General features: G+C 43.6%; 1 protein-coding gene across 2 annotated transcripts in view; it reads right to left on the bottom strand.

Annotated features, from left to right (window-relative positions):
• Nucleotides 1-22,989, bottom strand: part of COLEC12 (collectin subfamily member 12) — a 95,138-nt gene extending 72,149 nt beyond the window's left edge. The window contains exons 1-2 of one of the 2 annotated variants that reach the window (XM_074549333.1): nt 22,590-22,989; nt 11,181-11,231 (exon numbers count right to left, since the gene is read on the bottom strand). In XM_074549333.1, the coding sequence (XP_074405434.1) occupies nt 11,181-11,231; nt 22,590-22,596 (58 nt within the window). In that variant the 5' untranslated portion in view covers nt 22,597-22,989. The remainder of the gene's footprint in view (nt 1-11,180; nt 11,232-22,589) is intronic. The other variant, XM_074549323.1, reaches the window with a different exon arrangement.
• Nucleotides 22,990-23,893: the final 904 nt, after the last annotated feature.

The following is a 23,893-nucleotide window of genomic DNA, read 5'->3' as shown; positions in this document are numbered from 1 at the left end:
ATAGTCCCATAACACATCGTCCTGCAAAGCTCCCAAAACTGGTGGAATAAGGAAGAGTTTCTCAATTTAGTTTCCCCTGTATTAAAAGCTTATGAAAACTATTAAAAAAATAACCACATAGGGGTAGTGTAATACAAAAACCCAAACAAACCTCAAAACACTCCCACCCTGGAAATGTCTCCCATTCACAGCTTCACCAAGTATTTTCTTTTAACTCACCACAAGACTTCCCAGAAGAACAACTGAAAAGACATTAGACATTATTTATTTTTCTTTAAAAAATATTGTTTTAGAAACCTCCCAGAAGGGAGAAAAATAAAGTAAATTATTATAGTGCCACATCAGCACAATCGCCAAGCTCAAAATGAAGAAGGCTACAGTGATCTAAGTATCCCTTTGACGTAAAATGCTTTTTAATTTCACAGTCAGCTGTTCTGCTTCCTTTTACAAAGACACTTCCACTTAATGTCTTCTAAGTCACCTTGAATACCCACATATACAAATTCTTGGTAGCTCTTTCACTTATTTGGTGGGTTTGTTTTGGTAATCTGGTTTCATGCATGGGAAAGTTCATTCTTTGTAGTAAATGAAAGGCTTTCATAAGGGGTCTTCTTTCCATTTGAGACATGATTAGAGGCCAATTGCTATTCAAACCAGCTGTAATAAAAAGGGCTTGTTGTGAAGAACACAGCTCTATTTCTTTTTATTAAAGCACAGAACTACTCACAGTAACCTTTTGCAAGACAACTGAGAATAAAAACAGCTTCACCATGTTGTATTTCACACAGCAGCTTGCCAAGAGCACGAGTTTCTCAGGAGTCAGAGCTGCAGCAGAGGAGCAGATGTGGCTATTGCTGCAGAGGTGGGCCCCTGCCAGCACCCTCCCATCCTGTGAGTCAGCACGCACGGTGGTCACAAAGGGGCAAAGGGGCTCAGACTCATGCTGAGTTTGGCCCAGATTCAAGGCCTGCTGGAGCAAGAGGCAGCTGAGAAGTTTATGGGGTGCCAATCACCCTCTGACAAGGACAGGCATTTCCTGCAGCTACCAAACTTCCCTCCTGCATCCTCTCCATGGGCTCAGTACTGAAATGAGCTTTCTACCTTCTGCTGGACTGCTCCAGACCTAACTGATATGGGCAGGGGGAATAATGGACAGAGTTTCAGCTAAACATGGAAAGGACAGGAGCCACATATGCCTTGCTCCTATCACCCCTTAAAAAGCCAAAGCAGACACGGCATCACAAACCAGCATCTCCACAGAGCCTGCAGTTTTCTGAAGCATGATGAACCTGAGCTGTGACCACCACACAAAGCACAGAGATCTTTCACAGATGTGGCTTCTCGTGCTGCTTTGGACCTTTGCAGAATGGATGGTTCTGATCTGAGACCAGCAGAGATGGTCTCTGAGGGTTGAATGACAGGTCTCTGAAAAATGACCTTTACTTTGGTTCTCTTTGATGAGGCAAGAGAAAGACAATGAAGACATGTTTACTCTTCTTCCTCCTCCTGCAGTATTTCAGGTGATTCAGACCCTTACACATACCAAACTCATTACTTTGAGTACCCCAAGTTTTCTCCAAATTTTAGCTACCCTTGATTAACTATTTAAACCCATATTAGTATTAAAACTGTCAATATTATGGAAAGTTTTTTCAGCTCCTGTGCAATGAGCAGAAGAACATGATGGTTTATTTGCCTTCCCTTAAAACTGAGCTATGCTGCTGCTTTCTGCAAGGCGCCTTGAGTAAAGAAATATTATAAAAATCAGAAATCTGCACATGGTTATTTTTATAAATTTGCAAAAGAGGTTAACATGTAGTATTATAAAATGAGAAGAAACCTGTTTTCTTAGGGAGACAAGTTACTTTGTTTGAGGCAGCCAGAATACTCATGAATGGGACCTTGGAATACAGTGAGCAGAAGAACCAGATTTTTGGCTTTCCAGACCTAGGAAACAATGTTTGAAGCATGAATTTCCAGATGGAACCTACATGCAATCTAGTCCTACAGGTCTGTTTCTGAAGTTGTGTTGTTAGGTAGTCCTACACACCGAGCCAAATCCAGTCTGGATGTATTCACACAAAGCATACAGGTTTAAATATAAACATCTGTGCATGCAAGAAGGGACAGGTGGTAACTTCTGGGGACAAGTGAGTTTAGCTGTGCACAGCTGCTGTGCTGAAACCTGGACAGTGTGTGTCTGGATTAATTGGCTTCAGACTGTGCAGTCTTAATTAAAGACAAGATCTCTCCCACTCCCAACTCAAGACTCACAGGTTAGATTTAAAATGAAATCACCAGTTTTGTGGGGAATTATACATCAGATTTCCACCTGAAGCAAATAACTTCTAGAAACAAATGAAGAAGGAAGAAAAATATCTTTTGGCTCTATGTATTATTATTTCTTGTAACCAGATTGTCCCCTATCATATGACAAAGCAGAAATATATGTAAGGAATCTTTCAGGCAATGGTTGTCACTATATACACAGATGGTTTGAAATCATAACTTCACCCACTAACAAAACACAAAAGGGAAGGTTTTTTCTGCCATTGAACATGACCAAATGTAGGGTATATTGATCATAACAAGCCTGGTAAGTAAAATCTTCCAGGTCCATTCCTGGACTAATTAAAAATATAAAATTTGGTGGAATTCTCCATCTTCCCTGACCAAGACCTTGAAAAACAAGCTCACAGATACATGCTATGTAATACAAATCAACATGCATTTTCCAAATATTTAAAATTTCAGGTTTTGAAAAATATGCAGTGAAACCCTGTTAAGCAGACCCTCATGCCTAGATATCCTTAAAGGAAAACAATTCTGCTCTGCCTCTTTGTGGCATTATGAAACAGCTGCCAGAGAAGATATAAAGTCCTGCTATGCTAGGTGTGAATGTCTGCACACAACTTCAAATACAAAATCTCCTTACAAGCCTCAGCTGGGCTGAAGCAAAGTGGATCCCTGAGTCTCACACTCCACGTATTACAGAGAGTTCAGCTGCTTCTGTCAAGAGTCACAAGCTGAATCACAAAAACACATTCACATCTTATTTATTTAAGGCATCAATCTCTCTCTCTGGCTGAGTGGGTGGATTTTCCAGATGCATTCCTGAGTGAGCTGGAGTGTCTGCAGGACACAAACCTCTCCACACCCCCACTGCACAACTCCTGTCTGGGCACCGAGCAAGACTCCTTCCCACTCACACCTCTCTCCCAACCTCTCTCTGCTTTCCAGAGTCTCAGCCCACTCACTTAACCCAGGCTGCAACAGGAGAAATGGAAATTTTTTGGCTCTTGGCTGCTTCACCTAAGATTTACCCATAGAAGGCTAATTGAGACTGGGTAAAATTTTAATCCAAGCTTTATTTTGGCTAATATTCTGTAGTGCAGAACAGTGGAATTTGGATTGGTTTTGACTTAGCAAAGCAGCATACTGTTTCCTTGTTAGTGTTTGCAACAGGACAAATCATCCTCAAACACTTACCCTGTTCTTCATTTGTGTTATCCCTTATATTGTTCTCTCTCACAGGCTTCTTTAGGCTTTTCCCAGCCTTTATACAAGACATATTACAGAGGTATGGAGTTGACAATATTATCTATGTCGTAGCTCAAAATTATCAGGATGGTGATGCTCTTGCTCAGCATGGAAATCCTTCATGCATCATTGGCCTCTCCTTGCTATTGCTAGTTTAAGGACAGGTATCTTCAAAGAGGTAGTTGCCACAGATCCCTAAAAGTAGATGACATAACTCCTACCCTAAATCCTATATTCAGATTTTATGGAAGTCAATCTTCAGACAGAAAATTTTCTCTCTGAAAATTATCAAGAAATTTGTCAAGTACAGCAATGTCACATAGCTGCATTCAGTGTTACCTGGCCAGGACACTGGCCAGGCTCGGGGATGCTGAGTGTGATGGTAGAAGACAGCAGAGATATTTAGGTCTGGGTCTCAGGTCCCACATTCAGGTCTGGGTGAAGCTGGTTATGTTTCACACCCTCCCTGCAGTGGTTCCCACAGGAGCCTGGAAAACCAGGCACCTACCACGCACACAGCTACAGTACAAGTTGAAGAAATTCCTAAGAAATAAAAAAAATCCAGGATATTGAAATAAGCAGCACATTACAGGTATGTGATTAATTTTTGTGTATTGTTAGGTTCACCAAAAAAAAAATAGCCTCAAGGGAATACAGCACTGCCTTTCTCATGGAAAGCCCAGTGTCCCTGTGTCACTTTCAGATAAAATCATTATGAAGAAGGTACAGAAAAGCCAAAGATCAACTGCAGACATTTGAGCACTTGAAAGCTAAAGTTCAGCTGGCTGTAGTAGCAGCTGGCTACAAATGCAGTTTTGTATTTGGAATAAAGCTTAAGAGGAGCTCAAGAGTAATGCTGGTGCATTCTACAATCCCACAGCAGTGCTGGGAGAGTCCACTAATGTGTATTTTCCATTATTTTCTCCTTCCATCTCGTGATGGCTTCATCTCTGAAGTTTTCATTTCTGCCATGGTTTTCCTGTGATACTCTGCATGGAAACATAATGGTACCAAGCACTGAAAACACAGTGCAGAGTTTCCTTCCAAGACAGTAATTTCACAGGTAATTTTGCTACAAAGTTGAACAGCCCAAAATGCAGCCTAGGTGTTCTGGCAGCAAGCTGATGTTACCAAACATCATTATTTGTCCAGCTAGTTTACAGGGAAATAAAAACAAAATCCCCAGGTGTCGCTTACAGTGTAGCCAATGTTTTTCATTCCTCTCGTAAATACAACATGCTGTTCAGCCCACACACCTATTTTACAGCTCTAATGAAAAAGACAGAGCAAAATTCACACATCATGGTGACCACACTGCCTTTCAATTCACCCCTGTAAAAGACAGAGATTGATCAAACAGGTATTTCTGCAAGCATGTGAATGCAATATATGAAGAAGCATGTCAAGAATTTTAATTGTACTAAATAGGAAAAACCCGTAACTAAGAGAAAATAGATTGCCTACATAACAACACACAGCTGGAATGACTTTAGTCCCCACAGCACTGCTAAGAGGCCTCTTTATGGGCTTGGATTAGAAGTTCCTTTAGCTAGGCACAGCAGGACAGGTTGGATGGGGCAGCCCCAAACCCATAGACCTGAACATCTCGGCTCTTTCAGCTCCTGACTAAGTTAGCACAGGGCACATAGACCCGATAACTTTTTGGATCTTGCTATTACTGCCTGACACTGATGAATTTCTCAGGGTCCACCAACTATTCTCTATCTTTATGAAGACAGGTAGTTTCAAATTTGTTGTTTGGATATCCCATCTATCACATGTGCCACGACACTGCAAAAGGCAGAAGGTACTGACAGAGGAGGGACACATACTGGTGGCACAAGAGCACCTTGACAGTTCCTGAGCACATTCCTCTGCAATGGAAATACATGTCAGCATTCTTTATTTATTTAATTGAGACTTCAATTCCCTGCCAACTGCTCCAGTACTGGGAGTATCTACTGAAAAAGAAAAGAAAGACAAAGAAACTGTATATAGGTGGTCCCTCTCCATGCAGCCCCTGATGCTGGGATTGAAGCCCCAGCACAAACCAGGACCCCTGAGGGTGCTGGATTCTCTCATCTGCTCAGGGCTCACCCTAGGAGAGGGCAGGCTCGACCCCCTTCCACCTTACTGGCCATGGCAATTAAAAGGGTCATTTCAAATGAAATTTCTTGGCCTGAAATGAACAGCCACACGGGCACCGCCATTCACTGGGGATTTCATACCCCAGGACACACGCAGGCAAAATCCTCATCTGTCAAATATGGCCAGATCAGTGAACTGGAAGCAACAGTGCCTGACTTTCCTCTGCCTTTGTGAGTGTGAGTGACCCTGTGACTTTTTATTAAGCCATATGATTACACACTGCAGGCACACAAGTGAAAGAATGCCCAGGGAGGTATGTGGTTGTGGCACCTGAAATCCCTCACTGGTCGTTTACAAACCATAAAGAAAAGTCGACAAATTCCTAAAGCTTAGAATTTACTTTTTTTTTTCATAGGGGCTTAAGGTTTGTATGCATATAGCAAACCACCAGGCTGATGCCAGACATTGTTTTGGTGCTTGTTATTAGAGATATGAACAATGGCCTGGATTTATTCAGAGACAAGGACTAAAATTATTCTATCTGTGCAGTGTTAACGAATAAATGCTGTTCTTGAACTATCACAAAATTCTAAGCCATGAATTTTTATCATGTTTGAGCAGTTATTTATAGGCACAAATTCCTCTGTATGTTTTAAAATCCTTTTCAGAAAAAGCTTTGTATCTTAAAGTTTTCAGTTTTGCTGTCACCCACTCGCAATGCTTTTGTCAGTTGTACACTCCTAAAACTCCATAGTTATATGTTATCAAAGGTGAAGAAAGAATATATAACTTCTTACCATACAAAATTCTATAAAAAGTGCACAGCAAGAAAACAGTTAAATGGATCTTGTTCAGCTGTTCCCAGGCCACTCATCAAGGGGAAACCCCCCCCCCCCTATTTTACAAATATGTTTTTAAACATATTTTCCCCCCTCACCTTTTTTTCAGTATGGCAGATTTCATTACTGCATGGCAGGATGATTCATCCATTCCTGGTCCACAAATTCCTAGACTTTATTCTTACACCTGGAATCATGCTTAGGAGCTAGATGGTTGTAACTGCATGGTGAGGTATCCTAACCCAGTCATATCTTATATGCTCTAAAGAAGTACCTGCCTTCCTTCAGGGGGCCCCATGGTAATTTTTATTGCTCTTTCTCTGGCAGCTCTTGACCTAGGGGGTGTGGGGAAGGTTGGAGGATCAGTGCCTTGGTGTGCACTGGACCTCCCTAGGGACATGAGAGACTGTCCCCTCCTGACAGCTCAGCAGGGAAGAGGGGAGATGATGGTGAGGAGTACCCTGACTCACCATCTAGTGCATGGAGGTGGCCAAGAAGGGTGTTTCTGTGGAGAACAGGCTCACAGTCTGTAATTCTGGCTGTGTTTGTCAAGGGCAAAGGGTAATTATCTTGCACAAGCTGTTTAGTCTTCCACTTATCTATAGTGTAGTGGTCCTATCTTCTGATTCCATGGGAGGCTTCTCTTCATCAGCAGGGCTTTCAGCTCATTTATTTGAAGCCTGTTTTCTAAAACAGTACAAGTGTGCTTTGCAACAGGTCAAAGACCATCTTCTCTGCTTTCAGCAATCCCATATTGTACTGTAGCTCTGCACTATGCAATCAGTAATTTAACAGGACATTTCTACTTCAAATATTCTATTTATTAAAGCAGAGGTATTAAGTTCTTAAACATTACCATAAAGAAAAAAAAAACCCACAATGAATTTTACATCTATTACCTCAGAATGCCATGAGTTAGGAAGATCAGATCTTCTACCTTGGAGTCCATTTGATCCCTTCAATTCCCTTGCCTAGGGAGATGCCCAGAGCCCAAATCTCAGAGGAAAGAGTCAAACCTTGCCAGAAAGAGGTCTCATCCTTCTGTCTACATTTAGAAACTAGCCTTAGCTCTCATGCTTGAGATTTAGCATCCCCAAAGTGTATCATATTGGAAAGGAAGTTTTGCCCTTTCCTTATTCATTGTTTCCCAAAGTGAGTTGTGCATGAGGTGGTACAAACCAGTGACACTGATTGACCAGTTAATATTGGTGGCAATCTGGTAGAGGAAAGCCAGCGGAGAGGCTTAGCTTCCATCTGGAGCAGATAACTTTAAGACAGCCTGAGAAATGGGATTGAAGATGAAGTAACTGGAATAAGAAACACACTTCCTCCCTTTTTCAGTGCAGCAATCTGGAGGCATTGCAGCTGAGCGACTTCTGGCAGCATCCCTGCACATCTGTAGCATTCATTGAAATGAAGTAAACAGCATCAGTGAGCTGGAAAGACTGTTTTTCTTACTGACCCCCTGCAGCAAATATAGCCCAACCTCAAAGGAGAAAAAAAATCTGATGTGTACTTTCCTAGGAGTTGTCTGCATCTGTATTCATTATTCTTTAATATGTTAGTGTGTTATGCTTAGTATGTTTGGCTTAGTACGACCAGTTAATGTTCTATTGACTAAAAATACAGTAGCTTGACAAATTCTCACAAATTAACTTATTTGAGAAGAAAGGACAGAACGATTCAGAAAAAGGGGAAGTGGTGCAAGACAGTGCGTATTCCATCCTCTTTTCAAAAACTTCTTCCCCAAAATGAGAATTGCTGGAGAATGCCTCCCTCCTTCTCTCCTTCTGCTGATCTCTTCCTTCCTTGAATCAAACTACAGGCTCTGGGAACAAGGCAGCTAATAATAAACTCCTCAGCTAAACTCTAGGAAAGCAGCTTGGTCAAGGCTTTGCCTGCCAAATGCTGACCAACACATGTTCCCAGCTGCCAGCAGTGACTGACTGCTAGCCACGTTTTTTAAAACAGTTATACTTTAGCCTTCTGCCCCTCAGAGCACATTTTGCTCCAAATAAGACCTCCCAATTCCAAATGATGGAGTCAAAGGTACTTGACTCATGGTCCACCTCCCATGCCTCATGTCCATGGAGCATACAGGGAGTTCTCCAATCACAATATATTAACACAACTGCTCTTGCACTATGACTCCTGAAACAAAAACCCCACTGCTGTTTTTATCCCTGCGCACACCAACAGGCTGTACAGGAACAGGGCTGGCATTTCTACAGTAGCAGCCAGCAGACAGACAGCACTTCTTTCAAAATTACCTTTTATCAAGGTTTGTGTAATAAAACTTGGTTCTTGCCTTGAGATTCCCCCTTATTGCCTTCTTTTACCAGAAAGGACACAAGGCCAAGCCAAGAGGGAACACCAAGACAGCAGGAGCAACATTTCCTACTGATCAGGCAGGAGCTCAGCTGCATTTTGGCCCCAAGAGCAACCTCTGGTGCTTCACTTGGAATGCTAACCCAGCTGTCCACTGAGTCTGGAGTCTTTAAAAGTCATGCAGGTCCCCTCTCTGTCTGGAGGAGCCCAGTGCCAGATGGAAGCAGCCAGCACTGTTGAAGGTATGAGGCACCCACTCTCTCCAGAGGCTGCTCAGAGGCTGCCTGGAAATGCAGCAGAGACTGTAGAGGTGGGAACTCACTGAGTCAGGTTTTCTGAAGAAGGGGAAATAAACCCTTTAAGGCACACAAAAGCATGAGCACCTATATTCAAACAGCATGGATGCTGGTGCAGGGGTGTGTGGAAACCAGGCCAGCCTAGTTCCTCCTTGAGATGCCTCATGATGCTGGGAAAGATGAGGAGGTTATGGGAGGAAGTTTGGGCTCCAAAATAGTATGGACAAAGGTGTCTCCTTGGATTGGGACCCTACTGAATTACACAGCTCTCACCAGTGTCAATGCTTCATGATCCCATCTCCCCTTTAATCAAGGCTCTTCTGTACTGCAGATATTTGGGATACCTTCCTGACCACAGCAAGGTTGTTTTCCTGAGGCATAAGGCACTTAGGGCTGGTTTCTAAGAGTGGAACTACCCTGACTCCTCCTCTTGTGGTGAAATCTCCTCCTACCACTTCCAGGCTGTAAGTCCTCTCCTCCCTCCATGCTGCCCCACCAAGCACAACAGCACAAGCATTTCTGGAAATGGTCTGAATTTCTAAGGGGAGAAACAACTCACCTTGGTAGCATCACAACACCCAGGAGAGAGAAAGAAATGTCAGCAAGTTAGTAGGCAAAAATCCCATCCCGTCACAACAGCGCACTTACTATTGGGACAGTAAGGATAATGGAGTGCCCACTCCTCCCTAAAATCTTGTTCACTGCAAGTGTGCTGCCCAGGGATAGCCAGGTAGAGGATAACACCAAAGGAACCTATTTTTATAGCTGTTATGAATTGCAATATTTTTTTACTTATTTGGAGGTGACAGAAGTGAACAGTTAGCATTTCTTCCTATTTCTCAAGATTTGTTTTGCTTTTTTCTATTCCAGGGCTTAATGCAGAACAACAACAACAAATGGAAACAAACAAAAGGAAAACGACAAACAAAAAAGGAAAAAACCCTGTGTGCAGCCTTATGGAGGACTTTCCAAGCCACAGATGCTGGCTCTGTGGTTGGCTGGTCTATCCAAAATAAAGCTCAGCAGCAGGGAGCAATGGAGTAGTTCAGGGGGTAGAAAAGGTCATGCGAATGTGGTCCCCACCTCCCAAACTCCACATCTCCTTATGCTGCCTCCCCCTGCTCCTTTTGGGATGGAAGAAATTTTTTACTTACTTTCCATTTTTATTTTCAGCCTGCCTTTTTTATCCATTTGCCAACTGGGGTCATTGAAAGTGACTCTTGCTGCAGCTACTTTCCCATGACAGAAAAAATGAGGTGAACTATTCTGATGGCTCATAGGTGAAAAGGCACCAGCAGCTTTGATGATGAGCCCCTTTGGCTGTGCCAAGACAGAGCTGGCACTGTGGGAGCTCGGAGGCCACCATGTCACCTTCCCCTTGCCAGAGGGACAGACATTCTCCTGCCCTGGGTGAAACTGTTGACTGTAGAGACTGTTTTCCCAACAGAAAGAGATCACAAGAGCTTTGAAAACAGGGGCCTTGAAAGCTGCTAACCCCTGTGCACAGATGTGTGGTACTACCCTCCTCACATGAGAAGGCCATTTTGGGTGAACAAACATAAAAAAAAGAGGAAAGTGGAAAAAGGAAAGAAAGTGAGCAACCTCATTTTAATAATTTATGACATCAGAATGCATTCATACCATATACTTTTCCTTTGAGAGGAGTGCACAGCCTGTGTCGTGGCTCAGCTGCTGGTACAACTGGGCCATGTCTACAGGAGATGCCATAAAACCACTCTGGGGAAAACCTACAGACTCTGCTGCGCATCACTCTGGGGGCTGAAGCAATGCCCAGCTCAGCAGAGAACATGTAAGAGGCATGGCCCCTTTTTTTCACAGCCAGCACATTCATTTCTCTTCAGGCGTGGGCTTCAATTTCCTAATGAAAGAACGATTTTGGAAGCCTTATGTTTGCCAAGAAAATAAACCAAGTCTAAACATCACACCTTCCTCTGGGAGGACATTGGATGTGGATGATGAGACTATACCTGTACATCTCAATGCTGCCAACAGGAAAGTTTTTCATAGCAAGTGTTTGATTTACCCTGAGCACTATGCAAAAGCAAGCTGAAAGACTGCTGTCACTTACCAAACCTCTTGTAGCCGAAGGACTGCACCTCCTCCTCCTCCGCAAAGTCGTCTGGAGAAAGAAAGACACAGCAGCAGATTATTACTACTACCATGGGAAAAAGATGAGAAGAAGTTTTTACGAGTGCATGTTCAAATAATGTAAGTTTACTTGGTTTGTTAGGCATGCTACTGCTCTTCCCCTCTGCTGCTCCTATCCCACCTCTGTCTCCAAGTGCAGAAGGCAGTTCAGAGCCTTTCCCCCAATAAGAATCCCCAGCAGAACTCTGGATTACAAACTGTGCAAATTTATCACCTGGCAGCCATCCTGAGGCCTGCTTGGCCAGCTAAGTGCAGACCAGAGCAGATATGAGCTCCATCACAATGACAGCCACAATTGTCATCAGTGTGCCACCTGATCAAGCTTGCCCAGGATACAGGAGTCTGAGGGGATGGTTGTCCATCCATCCATCCATCCATCCATCCATCCATCCATCCATCCATCCATCCATCCATCCATCCATCCATCCATCCATCCATTACCTGCCATGCACACTAGCTTGGCCTGAAAATGACTCCATAAAACATGGGAAACAGAACTGGGAAACTCAGGTGAGATGGTGAATACTGTGAAAGGTCTAGAGGGGAATGGCTGAGGTCACTTGGTTTGTTCAGCCTGTAGAAGAGGAGACTGCAGGGACACCTCACAACAGTCTACAACTTCCTTGTGAGGGGAAGTGGAGGGGCAAACCCTGATGATAGGACCTGAGGGAAGGGAAGTTTTGGGGAGGTCTAGGTTGGCTGTTAGGAGAATATCAGGCTCCCCAGAGAAGAGGTCACAGCACCAGCCTGCCTGAGTTCTAGAAGTGTTAGGATAATGCGTTCACACACACAGTGTGATTCTTGGGGCTGGAGTTGGATTTGATGATCCTTGAGGGTCCCTTCCAACTCAGGATATTCTATCATTTGATGATTCCATCATGCCCTTTGTTCTCATCTTTACAGTAAGCAAGCAGTAATATGCTAATAATCACAAGGTTATTTTGTCGGAAGCTGAATTTCTCTCCATTTCCTTCCGTCAGCAAAGGAAAAGGCTGGCATCAGCAAAAAAGAAATACACTCATGACTCTTTATTAAAAAAAGAATGTTTGTGTTCGTGTGTTCAGCCTCCTTCCACCAAGACAACCTCTCATTCTGCTGAGCCAAGAAAGGCAAAAGCTCTGCCTTGTCACCAGCCCCAGCCTCTGCATCAACTGCTGGGAGGGCAGCACAGCCCAGGCTGTTCTTCTCCGGCCTCTGTATTTCCCAGATGGAACATTTAATGACTGGTGGAGGAAAAGCAAGCTCAAAGCAGATAAACACATGTGATGGTGTGAGAAGTCTGTGTTTAGTTAGATCTTTTTTGCCCACAGACTTACTGCACATGATTGGGCTGCTCTGCATTATGAAATTGGGCTAACTGGTGCCACAGCTACCTTGGGACAGCACACAGCCTTGGGGGGATGAATTGAAAGGCAAAGATACAGTCTGCATCCAGGTTCAACAAACCTAAACCATTTGTGTGCTTGTCTCCAGCAGGAAATCTGACTTGTTCTTCCTTCTGACCTGTGAGGTGCCACAGACAGAAGTCTCTGAAGGACACTTTGCCTAAAGCAGCAGCAGGGTCCATGAAATGCATCGTTTTGCAGAACATCACCCTTTACTCAGACAGAACAATTGATTAAACAGCTAAAAACATATTCTTCACCAGGTGAGACATTTTGCCTGCTGCTAGCAGTGCTCCTGTCCATATGTTTAACTAGACCCCCAATTCAGATGTGCATTTAAGTTGAAGAGCCAGTGGATGCTCCTTAGGCAAAACAAACGCATCCTGGTTTTGAAGACAGAAAGAAACCTTTAAAAAACCAAGCCAAACAAACCCTCACAATTGTCCCAAATGTTATCTGAAGACAAGGCCCCCCCAGCTAAACATGACAAATACTAATAAACCATAAACAGTCAGCAACCAACTTCTCATCCCAGCAGTGAGCTACTCAGGAAAGATCTTCCCCTCTTGCACGAAAGATAAAATGATGCACAAAATAAGATTACAGCTCCAGAGACCTTAGCTTCCTGCCCTCTCCTGCTATCAGGCTGCAACACAATTGCCTCCTTTGTTTCTCAGGAGTGTAACCTGGCTTATCTGATCTGCAGCTGATCTATACAGCCAGGCCACCTTTAAATCCTGCAGCTTCATCCCACACCACATCTCCACATCCTTCCTCCCAGGCTGACAGCCCCTTCCCTAGTTTTCCTGTTTTTCATGCTTACACTAACAGCATTGGCTTTTACAGCTTTAATTACATTTTTGTTTCTTTGGGCATTTCAGTATATGCAACATGTTTATATATGTACATATTATACATTTCTATACACATATACTTTTAAATATATATATATTATACAAATACATATATATATATATATTCAGTATTTGCAATGCTGCGTGTTATTCTTTCTGGGGATGGGCTTTTTGCTTAAGCTTTGGATACATTATAATTATTTATTCACCTCCTAATTTTTAAGAGCACTTGTGATATTTGAAACAAAGATGTGGAGATGAGCAAGGATGGTTATGTCAAATGGTGACTCATCTCCCTGATCAGTAAAATCTCAAACATCACCTCTGTGAGCTGATCCTGCAAAGGGCAGTCAATATAATTTTAGGGGAAATCTTTAAAAATTATTTAACAGACAAAGCTCAATGTTCTTTCAGTCACAACTGCAACTTTGCTGAAATCACGTGCAAATATAGTACTTTAAAATATTAACTGTAATGTAACAAGTTTAAGGAAGAAAAAAAGATGGAGGAAATTAATAAAGCAAACTTGGACTAAACATTCAGAAATTACAGCACTTTGGAAAAAGAGACTAAGATGGGTTGAAAGTCCTACCTCAGAAGAAGTCTATGCTTGAAATATTAAATATTTAAAATATTAAAAATGAAGTTGACAAACAAGCCTATAAATTTAAGTCCCAAGGCAAAGCCCTGCCCCCAGCCTGTTCCTCCCATGTCTGTTGGGCAGTGTTGTCTTCATTGGAGGCAGCAGAAACGATCCTCAGCTCCCTGTTTCAGTGCTGGAAATATTAAAATTTTGTCACAAGCTCTACAAAAATCTCAAAGTTTCCTGATATCTTAAAACCAGCAAAATACAGGAGAACCTAAATTTTCATTTAAAAGGTAACAGCTTTTCTAGTGAAAACTATGAAAATGTGATCTGTTATGAATTACAGAGGTTAAAAAAATATACGCCAAGTCAGAAGTCAAATACTATGAACACCTCTAGTATGTTTTAATGACTTATGGTTTTAAAGGCAGTATCAGAAATTGTTGTGGCAGAAATTCATGAGCTTTGAGCACCAGTGACTGATCTTAGAAATGGAAATTCTGCATTTCACATCAGCGGTGCCCACACTTGAGTGAGGCTGCAGCTGGTGCAGGAGGGGTTTGCTAGACATTGTGAAAGCCTTAAGTTAGAAATAGTTTACTGTAGTTTAAATCCAGTCCTCAGTTACAAAGAGGACAGGAATGAACACAGTGTCTCTGTTACATACACATGCATTAATATGCAGGCAAGGCTTATTTTCATAGGTGAAAAATATGAAGGGTAAACTCCTCCTTGAAGCAGACAATCAAGTAGAATTTGTTGTTATGTCCTGGTCACAAGAATTAACTCTTTAGTATGGGAAAGACCAGCCCTAACTCACTTATAAGACACTCAACTGAGCTCTCAGCTGTGAACCAAAAATCCAGAATAAGAAAGATGAAGAAACATGAAAAGCTGGTCTCTTATTCCACTGACTTGTACAGAATTCTGGCAGCAGGAAGGTCCATAAAAAAGGTGAACTTTGGGCAGAACAGAAACATATGTGAGCAACCAATTGTATTTAATCATGTAAGGGAAGGGCCACCAGAGATCTCCTGTTTTATTGGGCTTACAAGAGACTCCTTGGATGCTAGAAAAGATTGTCATGGGGAGATTACAGCAAACTGCTACAAATCACTGTCTCACTGAGGCTAAACAGCAATACATCAAATATTCTACAGAGTCAGTGCAAAGTAAGAGCTCTGGTCCAAAAAAGTTAAAAAAAACCCCCTTTGAGATATTTTGGCAATATCCGTGCCCAATTGAGTACCAAAGCCAAATTCCACTTGCCCTCCAGTTATAAGCTATTACTGCAACACCTCTAGTAAATACAGTTGTAGAGTTAAATAAGTTACAGTACAATGCTTCAAGGCAGTGGGAATTATGAAAAGGCAGTTCAGCCGGGGATTAGCACAGCGAACAGAGGGAATTCATTTAATCTAAAACAAATTAGACTCTCATCTGATTAATTTGCCAGTGGCAAAGCAAATCTGTGAAGTAGAACTGTTTAATTTCTTGTTCTTAAACCTTAAATAAATTAATCATGCATCACTTATGAGTCACTCTGAGGTCAAGAAAGAAAGAGCTGGCCTGGAGCCAAAATGGATGCTAAATCTGCCCCTGAGACAATGCAGGGCATAAAACCTCAGTGCCAGATCTGAGGAGCCTTTGGTGCAAGGTGATTTTAGGGAAGTTGTTTCCATTCTAACCCCTTCCTTTCATGGGTGTCATTGTTGGCATATGGAAGGTGTTAAAGAAAGCTGCTAATGTACATGTCCAGCTGTCTCCTGTTAACAGTACACCTTGCTCAGCCATTTAAACCTAATTAACTAACGAGGCAAACAAGACCTCAGAACCATTAGAGATGCTGGGTCATACGGCGGCTGCAGACACCTGGTATCCAATAATTTCCAGAGCACCTGTGTGCTGCAAACATGGATACAAAGTCTTTGTTTAAAGAACTTGTCTGAAGTCTTAAATAAAGAAAACAAACCAATATTCTACATTGCATTTCAAAATCTGGGAAAATCCATTCCAGGAGAGAATGAGGCATCTGGGCTGAAAATGGTCATGCCAAGTTTCACCTCAGATTTTAGAAGTTCCTTTAAAACCCCCTGAAAACTCAAATTCCAGTACATTAGAACGTACCCCTAAGTACCAGGCTGGGAACTCAGACTGTAAGATTAATTTGTAGTAAAAATGACATCCAGTGTAAGAGTTTCCTCTAAAATAAATATCTCTTTCAAAGGGCTTTAATGGTTGGAGCCCTGCCTTTCCTGCTGACTTAATGGGAACTATAGAACTATATCTCAGTGCAACTCTGTAAAGCTCATTCTAATATTATCAAGGAGAGAATTTTACTTGTACCTTTTGGAAAGAAGGTGTGCCCATTAGTTGAAAATCATGATATTCCACTCTTTAACCCATCAGCATGGATGAAGAGCTCTACTCAGAACTGTGTAACAAGTGCCTCTCCTTCATGAGAGACTGCCTGCAGTGTCAAAAAGCTGCTTCTGCCTGCTCTCTCCCTCTCAGCACTTTCACTGAAAGGCAAAACCCATCCACTTGTGAGGTTTCTGTAATATTAACAACTGTTCAGGCAGACAAGAACAGCGACACCAATATCTTTCTCATATCACATTTCAAAAGCCTTTTGAGCTGCCACCAGATTTATATGCTTTTTTGCTCACTATTAACTGGGTCTACATTCCAACTGCTGACCTAGAGGTGAAATGGAGCCAGCAGAAGCACAGCAAGCAGCTGTGGCCTTCAGATGTTGATGACTTCATCAGTCTAATTGGTTTCCACTGGTTTTCATAGCTTTTATTCTGGACAGTCTCCTGCTTGTGCTAATGGGTTGCTCATTCCCAGTTCTCTTCACAGATGCTTTATTTCACTTGTCCTCTTGTTCTGCCTTTCTCCACTACTTTTTCCTTATAGGTCCTTTTCATAGTCAAGTCTCTCTCTCAGCCTACCTCACAAAATCCTACCCCCCACTTGAAGCACTTCCTGACTGAGAGGATCCCAAGCTGACATGTCACACTAACAGTCACTGCTGTTGGCTGAGTGTGTTGTGCCCATATTATCCAACCCTTCCTTTGTCTGGCTTGTCATGCAGCAGACTCCTTTGGACAGAGATGACACGGATTCTGCACTTGCAGAGTACCTGGTCTCTAGGGCAGCCATGGCTGAAGTTCAGCTGAGGCTGTCCTGGAAGAGAGACCACCTCCCTGCATTGCAAAGCATCCTTTGGGATGCTGTTTGAGCTTGGATTCTGGCAGCAAAACTGAGGCTTTTCCTCAGCTCTGTCCAACCGAGACTGCTGATCTGGGAATTCTTCTGCTTATCTTAGTGACTGAAAGAGGCAATGTCCTAGATCAGAGATCCTCCCTTGGTACTATCCTATGACTTGGATAGTGCCTCCCATCACTTAACACATGCATAAAACAAACAAAACCAGTAATCGTGACAAATGGGTGCACTTTAATGTCTTGGTCTTCATCTGTTCCCCTACTGCTGTGCCCAAAAAATGTGAGCACTTACATTAGGAACATACACAAAAAGATAGAAGATTGTGAAATTTAGAGGTATAAAAACATTCACTCTAGTTTGCTTTTTAGGCACAAGATGAAGACAGTAAATAGGGAGTTTTGAACAAAACTTGTTAGCCCATAAGTGCCACATTACCGTACTGGGGTCAGGAGCAGCTGCATGGTGTGGAGGATCAACCTTAGAAGTTAAAAGTTTAAATCATATCATATTTCAGAATAATGATTTAAGGGCAAACAGATATGTTCTCATTAGTGCACTGAAAAATCGTGCCTCCCTGTCTGTATGTCAGAGGAGGCAATTAACAGCGGTATTAAAATGGCATACACATTCTTAACAACACGTCTGTATTACCTGCCATAACTCATTCACTTTGTTCCCCAGTGATGTCCCAGTCTGCACCTCAAATTTATGCACCAACAGGGATTGCAGTTTTAGGTGGAAGTGGTCAAACTCCAAAGACAATTCATCTTAGGTTGCTTCCTTGCTCTCACAGACCACACTCACATTATGAGGAGGATCAGGTTCACTTTCCATGCCTTGTAAAAAGTGTCTTTATTTTGCTTTCCAAGGGGGAGGGCTGGAAGGAGAGATTCTCTGTTCTGACATACAGAACCTCAGGATAAGGAAGGTTTTGTGAAGCTGAAGATAACTGGGTATGCATCTTTTGCAGTACTGAGCTGCTTTCATCCTTGACATTTGTCCCAGCTCTCTTTATTTTACTCTGTTTTATCTCTGCAAGGCCTGATCAGCTCTATCTCTCTGCAAGATTACCTTTCCCTCCTTATCCTAGCAGACAGAAGTGTCTGAACCTCTGGGCACAACAGTCTTTCAGTGTGGATCTAAGTAAACTGTTTAGTGGCTGTGACAAAAAAAGGGCTCTTTCAGCCCTCAGCTGTAGCAAAATCAGTCCAAAATGAATCTACGTTATCCAAAGTAAGAGAAAAAGGATATTTTAAACAACTCCCTTCTTCATAGGGAGTTTTGTCTGTGCTATTCTTAGTTGCTATTCTTAGTCCTGTGTGGCTGGGAAAAGTAGAATTGAAGCAATAACAAACAATTGCAAGTTCTTACTTAAAATGCTCCTGTCACAAATCGGTTATATGCTAATTCTGCTCAATATCCTTTGCAGTTGTATAGTAATATTTCTATCTGTGCAAGAACAGATTTCTCTTATAATTTCATAGCTCTGTTGTCCTCCATATTAGTAAGAACATGCTTTGACAAACAATTGCATCTTTCTCATCCATATGTTTAAAATCCTCTGTGCTACCAATCAATTCAGGACACACACTGACTGTATAGTAGTGTTGCTCAGGATTTGTTCTGTGTTTTATCACACATTTATTATAACTGCTTTTGCCTTTGAACTTCTGCTGTAGGGTCCTGTGACATGTCCAACACACACCACTCAGACCTCCTGCATATGTTTCATGTTTATGTCACTATATTCATATAAGCTCTGTTATAAATGGACTAAGGAAAGGTTACTGGATCACTCCACTTCCAATCCTTGGTTTTCAGATGCTTTCTGGCTTCTGCAAAATGCTCTGGACTGGATTTTTAAAAAAAAATCTTGGTTTGAAGTTTCTATCCAGGAAAGACCTATTTGCAGATGACTGTTCATTTGATTTTGTGCACATAAAAAAGAGAGAGAGAGAGAGAGAGAGAGAGAGTCTTTTCTGCAGTGTTACAAAATTATAACTTTTATTCCTTTATTCTTTAAAATTAGCAGTGGCATCAAAGCTGAGAGAAAGACAAAACCTGTCAAGAAGGTAACCATCATATAAATAGATTTAAAAAAAATTTTCAAGGTAGTCAAGAAAGAAGTGAACTTGCATACACTTGCAGTAGCTTTTGCTACTTTAAGCACTATTTGCAAATTACATCCCAGCTCCAAGTCCCTCAGAAGGGACAATTTTAGCAACACAGGCTGATATGGTAATTAATTGTCTGCTAAAGTGCTCTCTGTGTAAGGCAAACTTGTGGCCAGCTGAACTGGCACATCCCAAGGGAGCTGGGTGTGCTCTCCTCTCCTGCGCATGGAGCGCCTCTGAGGCAGAGGGGCCGAGGATGAGCAGGGCAGGAGTTCAGGCCAGGCTGGTCCCCAGGCACCAAGGGCTTCACTGCTCCAGTGCAACACAACCAAGGCCACACCTGCTTCTCCCCCGTGCATCCTCTTGTATAGAATGAAAGCAACAGCACGAGACAGAATATTTGGCCCACAGGATCCCAGATGATTTGTCCTCCAGCAGCGCTATACAAGCGCATTGCTCCTCCTGCATTGCTATCCAAGTGGTACACAGCAAGGTGCTTGTGGTGGCAGAGAGGGAGGAGGAGAAGGAATGAAAAGAAGTAGCTAAGCTACTTTAAGCATCTCTAATTAAGAGCTTCTCTGTCATCCTGGAGCAACAGTCCCAAAATGACCACTTTGGCTCTGTCATTGCCTGATTTTGGGCATTAGTATTAAGTGGTTATCCAAACAGTATTGGTATTTCAGAGGGAAATACTTACCACCAGCACTGCCATGACAGTTGTGATTACAGGTATAGAGTTTAAAGTAGCAGTTACAAAATATATTGCAGCTATATGGGAAGAAGCTCTCAGTTTTAGCAATGCTTGTCCCTGTCTTAAATTAGGGCCAATGGTTTTGAACATGTGGTGGTGTTTGACTATGAGGAAGCTGTTTTCATTTGTTTCCCAGGCAATGAGTGCTCCTTCATACCCCAATAAATAACTACAACTTAGAAGTATCATTTGATAAAGATATATCTGACCCTAAAGCAGACAAATCCCTATATAAATCACATGAATTATTGCTAAAAAATATGACCAAGTTTGTGAGCTCAGTGTTGTTTGCTGGAAATAAAACTGCCTGCATATTGAACATAAACTTCAATTTATTTTACTGATTTAAAACATAACACATTACAAATACCAGCAATGGAAATATAATTTATTCCTTACAGATATTTAGTGATGTAATTATTTAGATATTCCTCCATTCTCTAGAGAGGGTAGATACAGAGACAGCTGCAATCAACAGATCTTTTTGTTTTTATTGAGAACAAAAACAAGTACAAAACTATAAAAAACTATACTACAGTCCTACAATTATCACTACCATCAAGTTTAAAGAGAAAACATGAAAATCCAAGTCCATACCCAGAAAAGGAAATCACTGAGTCAAAATCTGATTTGACTCTCTGACTTCTCTAACACTGGCAGAAGCACTTGATGTGATGTTTTGTTTGACTCTTTTCTTTTGCTATTAGCACAGTCCTTCAAGTGTTCTTCTTTGCATGTTTTATTACTGATTTCTGTAACTCTCTGGGGGAAAGAAATAAGATGGCTGTGATCACTCTTAGGGAAGCCAAATGGTAAGGACTAGCACTCCCTCTTGATGGAGTGTGGGGCAGCAGGGAGTGCTCCCAGGAGCAGGAATTACATCCTCCCTTTGAACGCCACTGCTCTGCTTTGCTAAGAGTGGTGGAAGCAGAATGGAAGGAGACACAAGTTGCATTATATGTTATTCCCATCCTTGTTCCTTTGCATCCCACCTCTCCCCAAAATCCCAAAGAATGGAGTGTAAGGCTTTCAGTGGTAACAGGTTTGTTCTATCTACTGTCAGATCCCCATTATTTTGGTTTGTTCCTGCCCTTACACTTATGCTGATAATGACAAAATGATGGCAAAATTTTTGGCATGATCAGCCTATAAATAAAGAACATTGTAAATACATTATTTGTCATATGTTGCATGGCTCTGGAGAGGCACCATGCCACAGTGTCAGAAGTAACTTAAATAGTGTGTGTGTGGGCTTGCAAAATAAATGCCCCCCAAAAGTTTTTCCTCCCTTCAGGCAGCTACTCCGGCAAGTGAATAAATAATCACATCATTTGGTGTCCTAGACTCTGGAAACTCAGTGTAACCATCATTTTTACTGGCCTCCTGGCATCTGGAATAAAACTCTGCATTCCAAGAACAGGCACAGTGGTGCCCAAAAGCAATTTTCATGTATGTATGTCTTTTCCTTAAGCTTATTTTTGCCTCTGAAGAAAAACTGAATTCAACTCAGAACGTCCCAACTAACTCCTAAACTTTCCATAATGTCCTTTGATGTTTTCATTGTAAGTATTCCCCAGTGTGTAAAGCCTCTGCCTTTTGCTGTAAGGCTATCAATTTTCATAAACAGAAGGCTTTCTTGCACCTCCCATACATCTTTATTAGGTTGCAGAGTAGCAATTTGGCAATCTGCTTCTTTATTTCAATTTAAAGTATGTGATGCCTCTCTGTCACGGCTATGCAGGACAGGGACATTCCACTCATTTAAAACAAAGGAAGAAGAGAGGAAAAGAGAGAAAAAGGAAAAGAAACAAAAGTTTCAGTTTGAACAGATGCAAAGTAAAGACCAAAAATTTTCCAGGCGGTGGATGCAGAGAAGAAATACGCCAAATACATTTCACAAGCCAGTTAGGCTTCTACTGGCACCTAATCACTGCCAGATGTTTAGAAGCAACACCAAGAACATCGCAAAACGCTGGCAAAAACTAAACAAATCAACCAAGGAGAAACACCACTCTTCTTCTCGGGGCACCGGCGAGGGAGAAGATAAAAGTTGGGCGCCGAGAGAAACCGTGCCGGGGCAGAGCACACATGCCGGGACACCCTCACTCCCACACTCGCAGGGACAGCCCGCTCCCGGAGCGGGACTGACGGACGCACGGCGCAGACCCCGCACCCGGGTGGCGGTGAGAGCCCGCTCTGCCTCTCCCGGCACCGGCCGCCCGTGCCCTGCCCGCCACCTGTCCCGCGGGCACTGTCCCCACGACCGCCCTGTCCGCAGCGTCCCCTTGCTGAGGCTGTCCACGCTCCCGCCCCGTTCCCGCACGGCATTCCCGCACGGCGTTCCCGCACGCCGCCGGTCCGTCCGCGCTGCCCGGTGCACGTGTGCGGGCTCCCCGCTCCGTGCCTACCTTTCATCTTGGCGCCGGGGCGGCTCGCATAGGACGGTCGGGGCGCGGCGGGGCTGCCGCCGGAGCGGCGGGCGGCGGGGCGCTCCCTGCCTACTGCCGGGCCATGACCGCCGCGGGCCCCGCTGCGCAGCCCCGCTCGCCTCGCTGCTCGGCCGCCGCCGGCACCCAGCCCTCGCCGCCAGCCCAGCCGAGCCCGCCCGGCCCCGCCTCCCTCCCTCCGCCCCGGGGAAGGGGCCGCGGCCGGGGCCGGGCGGCGGGGGCGGGCCCGGGGTCCCGCCGCAGGATGGGGCTGCGGGTGTCGCCCCCCGGGAGTGTCACAGCCCGCCCGCCGCGTCCTGAGGGACCGCGGGGCTCTCGGGATGCCCGTGGGGAGCAGCCCCGGACGGGAGGTACGGGGCACCCATCAGGGACCGGGGGAGCTCAAGCGGAATGTGGTGCTCCCGGCAGGAGAACGGTCCTGGCTTTGCGCTCCCCACGGCCCTGCAGGCACCCGCGGGATTCCCCGCCAGTGCGGTGCCTCCAGGCTCCCGCAGCAGCGTGCCTCACTCGCGGCACGCCGATGGAGGGACCCTGGAGCGGGGGTGCATAGCTGACTGCTGCAGGATGTGCCAAATTCACCCTGGTGCTGAATGAAAGGCCACGAGTAGTCCTGTTGGATTCAATGGGACTGCGTGCACTACAATTCACGCGTGCACTTCAGTGGCACTGGAGAGTGTGTGTAAATATTTGCGGGATTAGGGATATACCAGCCAGTCATCTTTTTATTTTTCTAGTTCTGGATGTTGCCAGGAATAAGGGATTGTTTCCAGGCTCCTGTTTTCATGAAAGGCATGGTTTGTTTTCCTGCAAAGCTACCAGTTTTTAGGCAATTGAAGACGGCGATAAATGTTTATGATCCAGCTTTGAGGGTTAACATCAGTGCTGATGAGGCAGGGCAGGTGCAGTGTGTCCCAGTTCGTTCTGGGGATGAGCAAAGTAGTGCAGGCAGAGAGGAGTGGAGGCACCAGAGTCACTCTTGATGCAGTGAGAAGATGCACATGATTTTGCCTTTGCAGTTAGAGGTACCACAACCCGTGGGATGTGGGGATTCTCAAATAAAAGATTATACTACGTGGTCTTTCCAGAGGGTCTATAACTTCATTAAGGACCACAGTGTACCAGAAAGGTCATGGCTCAGAGTCACTGCATTAATTTAACACCAGGTCAAAAAGCACTGGAAACCTATCAAGTAGGATCTCATATCAGCAACGATTGGAGGATTAAATCCGCCAAAAGTAGTCATTCTAGAGGAAAAATGAAAGAAC

The sequence above is a fragment of the Zonotrichia albicollis genome, chromosome 1 (assembly GCF_047830755.1).
Source record: "Zonotrichia albicollis isolate bZonAlb1 chromosome 1, bZonAlb1.hap1, whole genome shotgun sequence".
NCBI lineage: Eukaryota > Metazoa > Chordata > Aves > Passeriformes > Passerellidae > Zonotrichia > Zonotrichia albicollis.
Note: the sequence above shows the minus strand (reverse complement) of the source record. Positions and strands in the feature narration are given on the sequence as shown.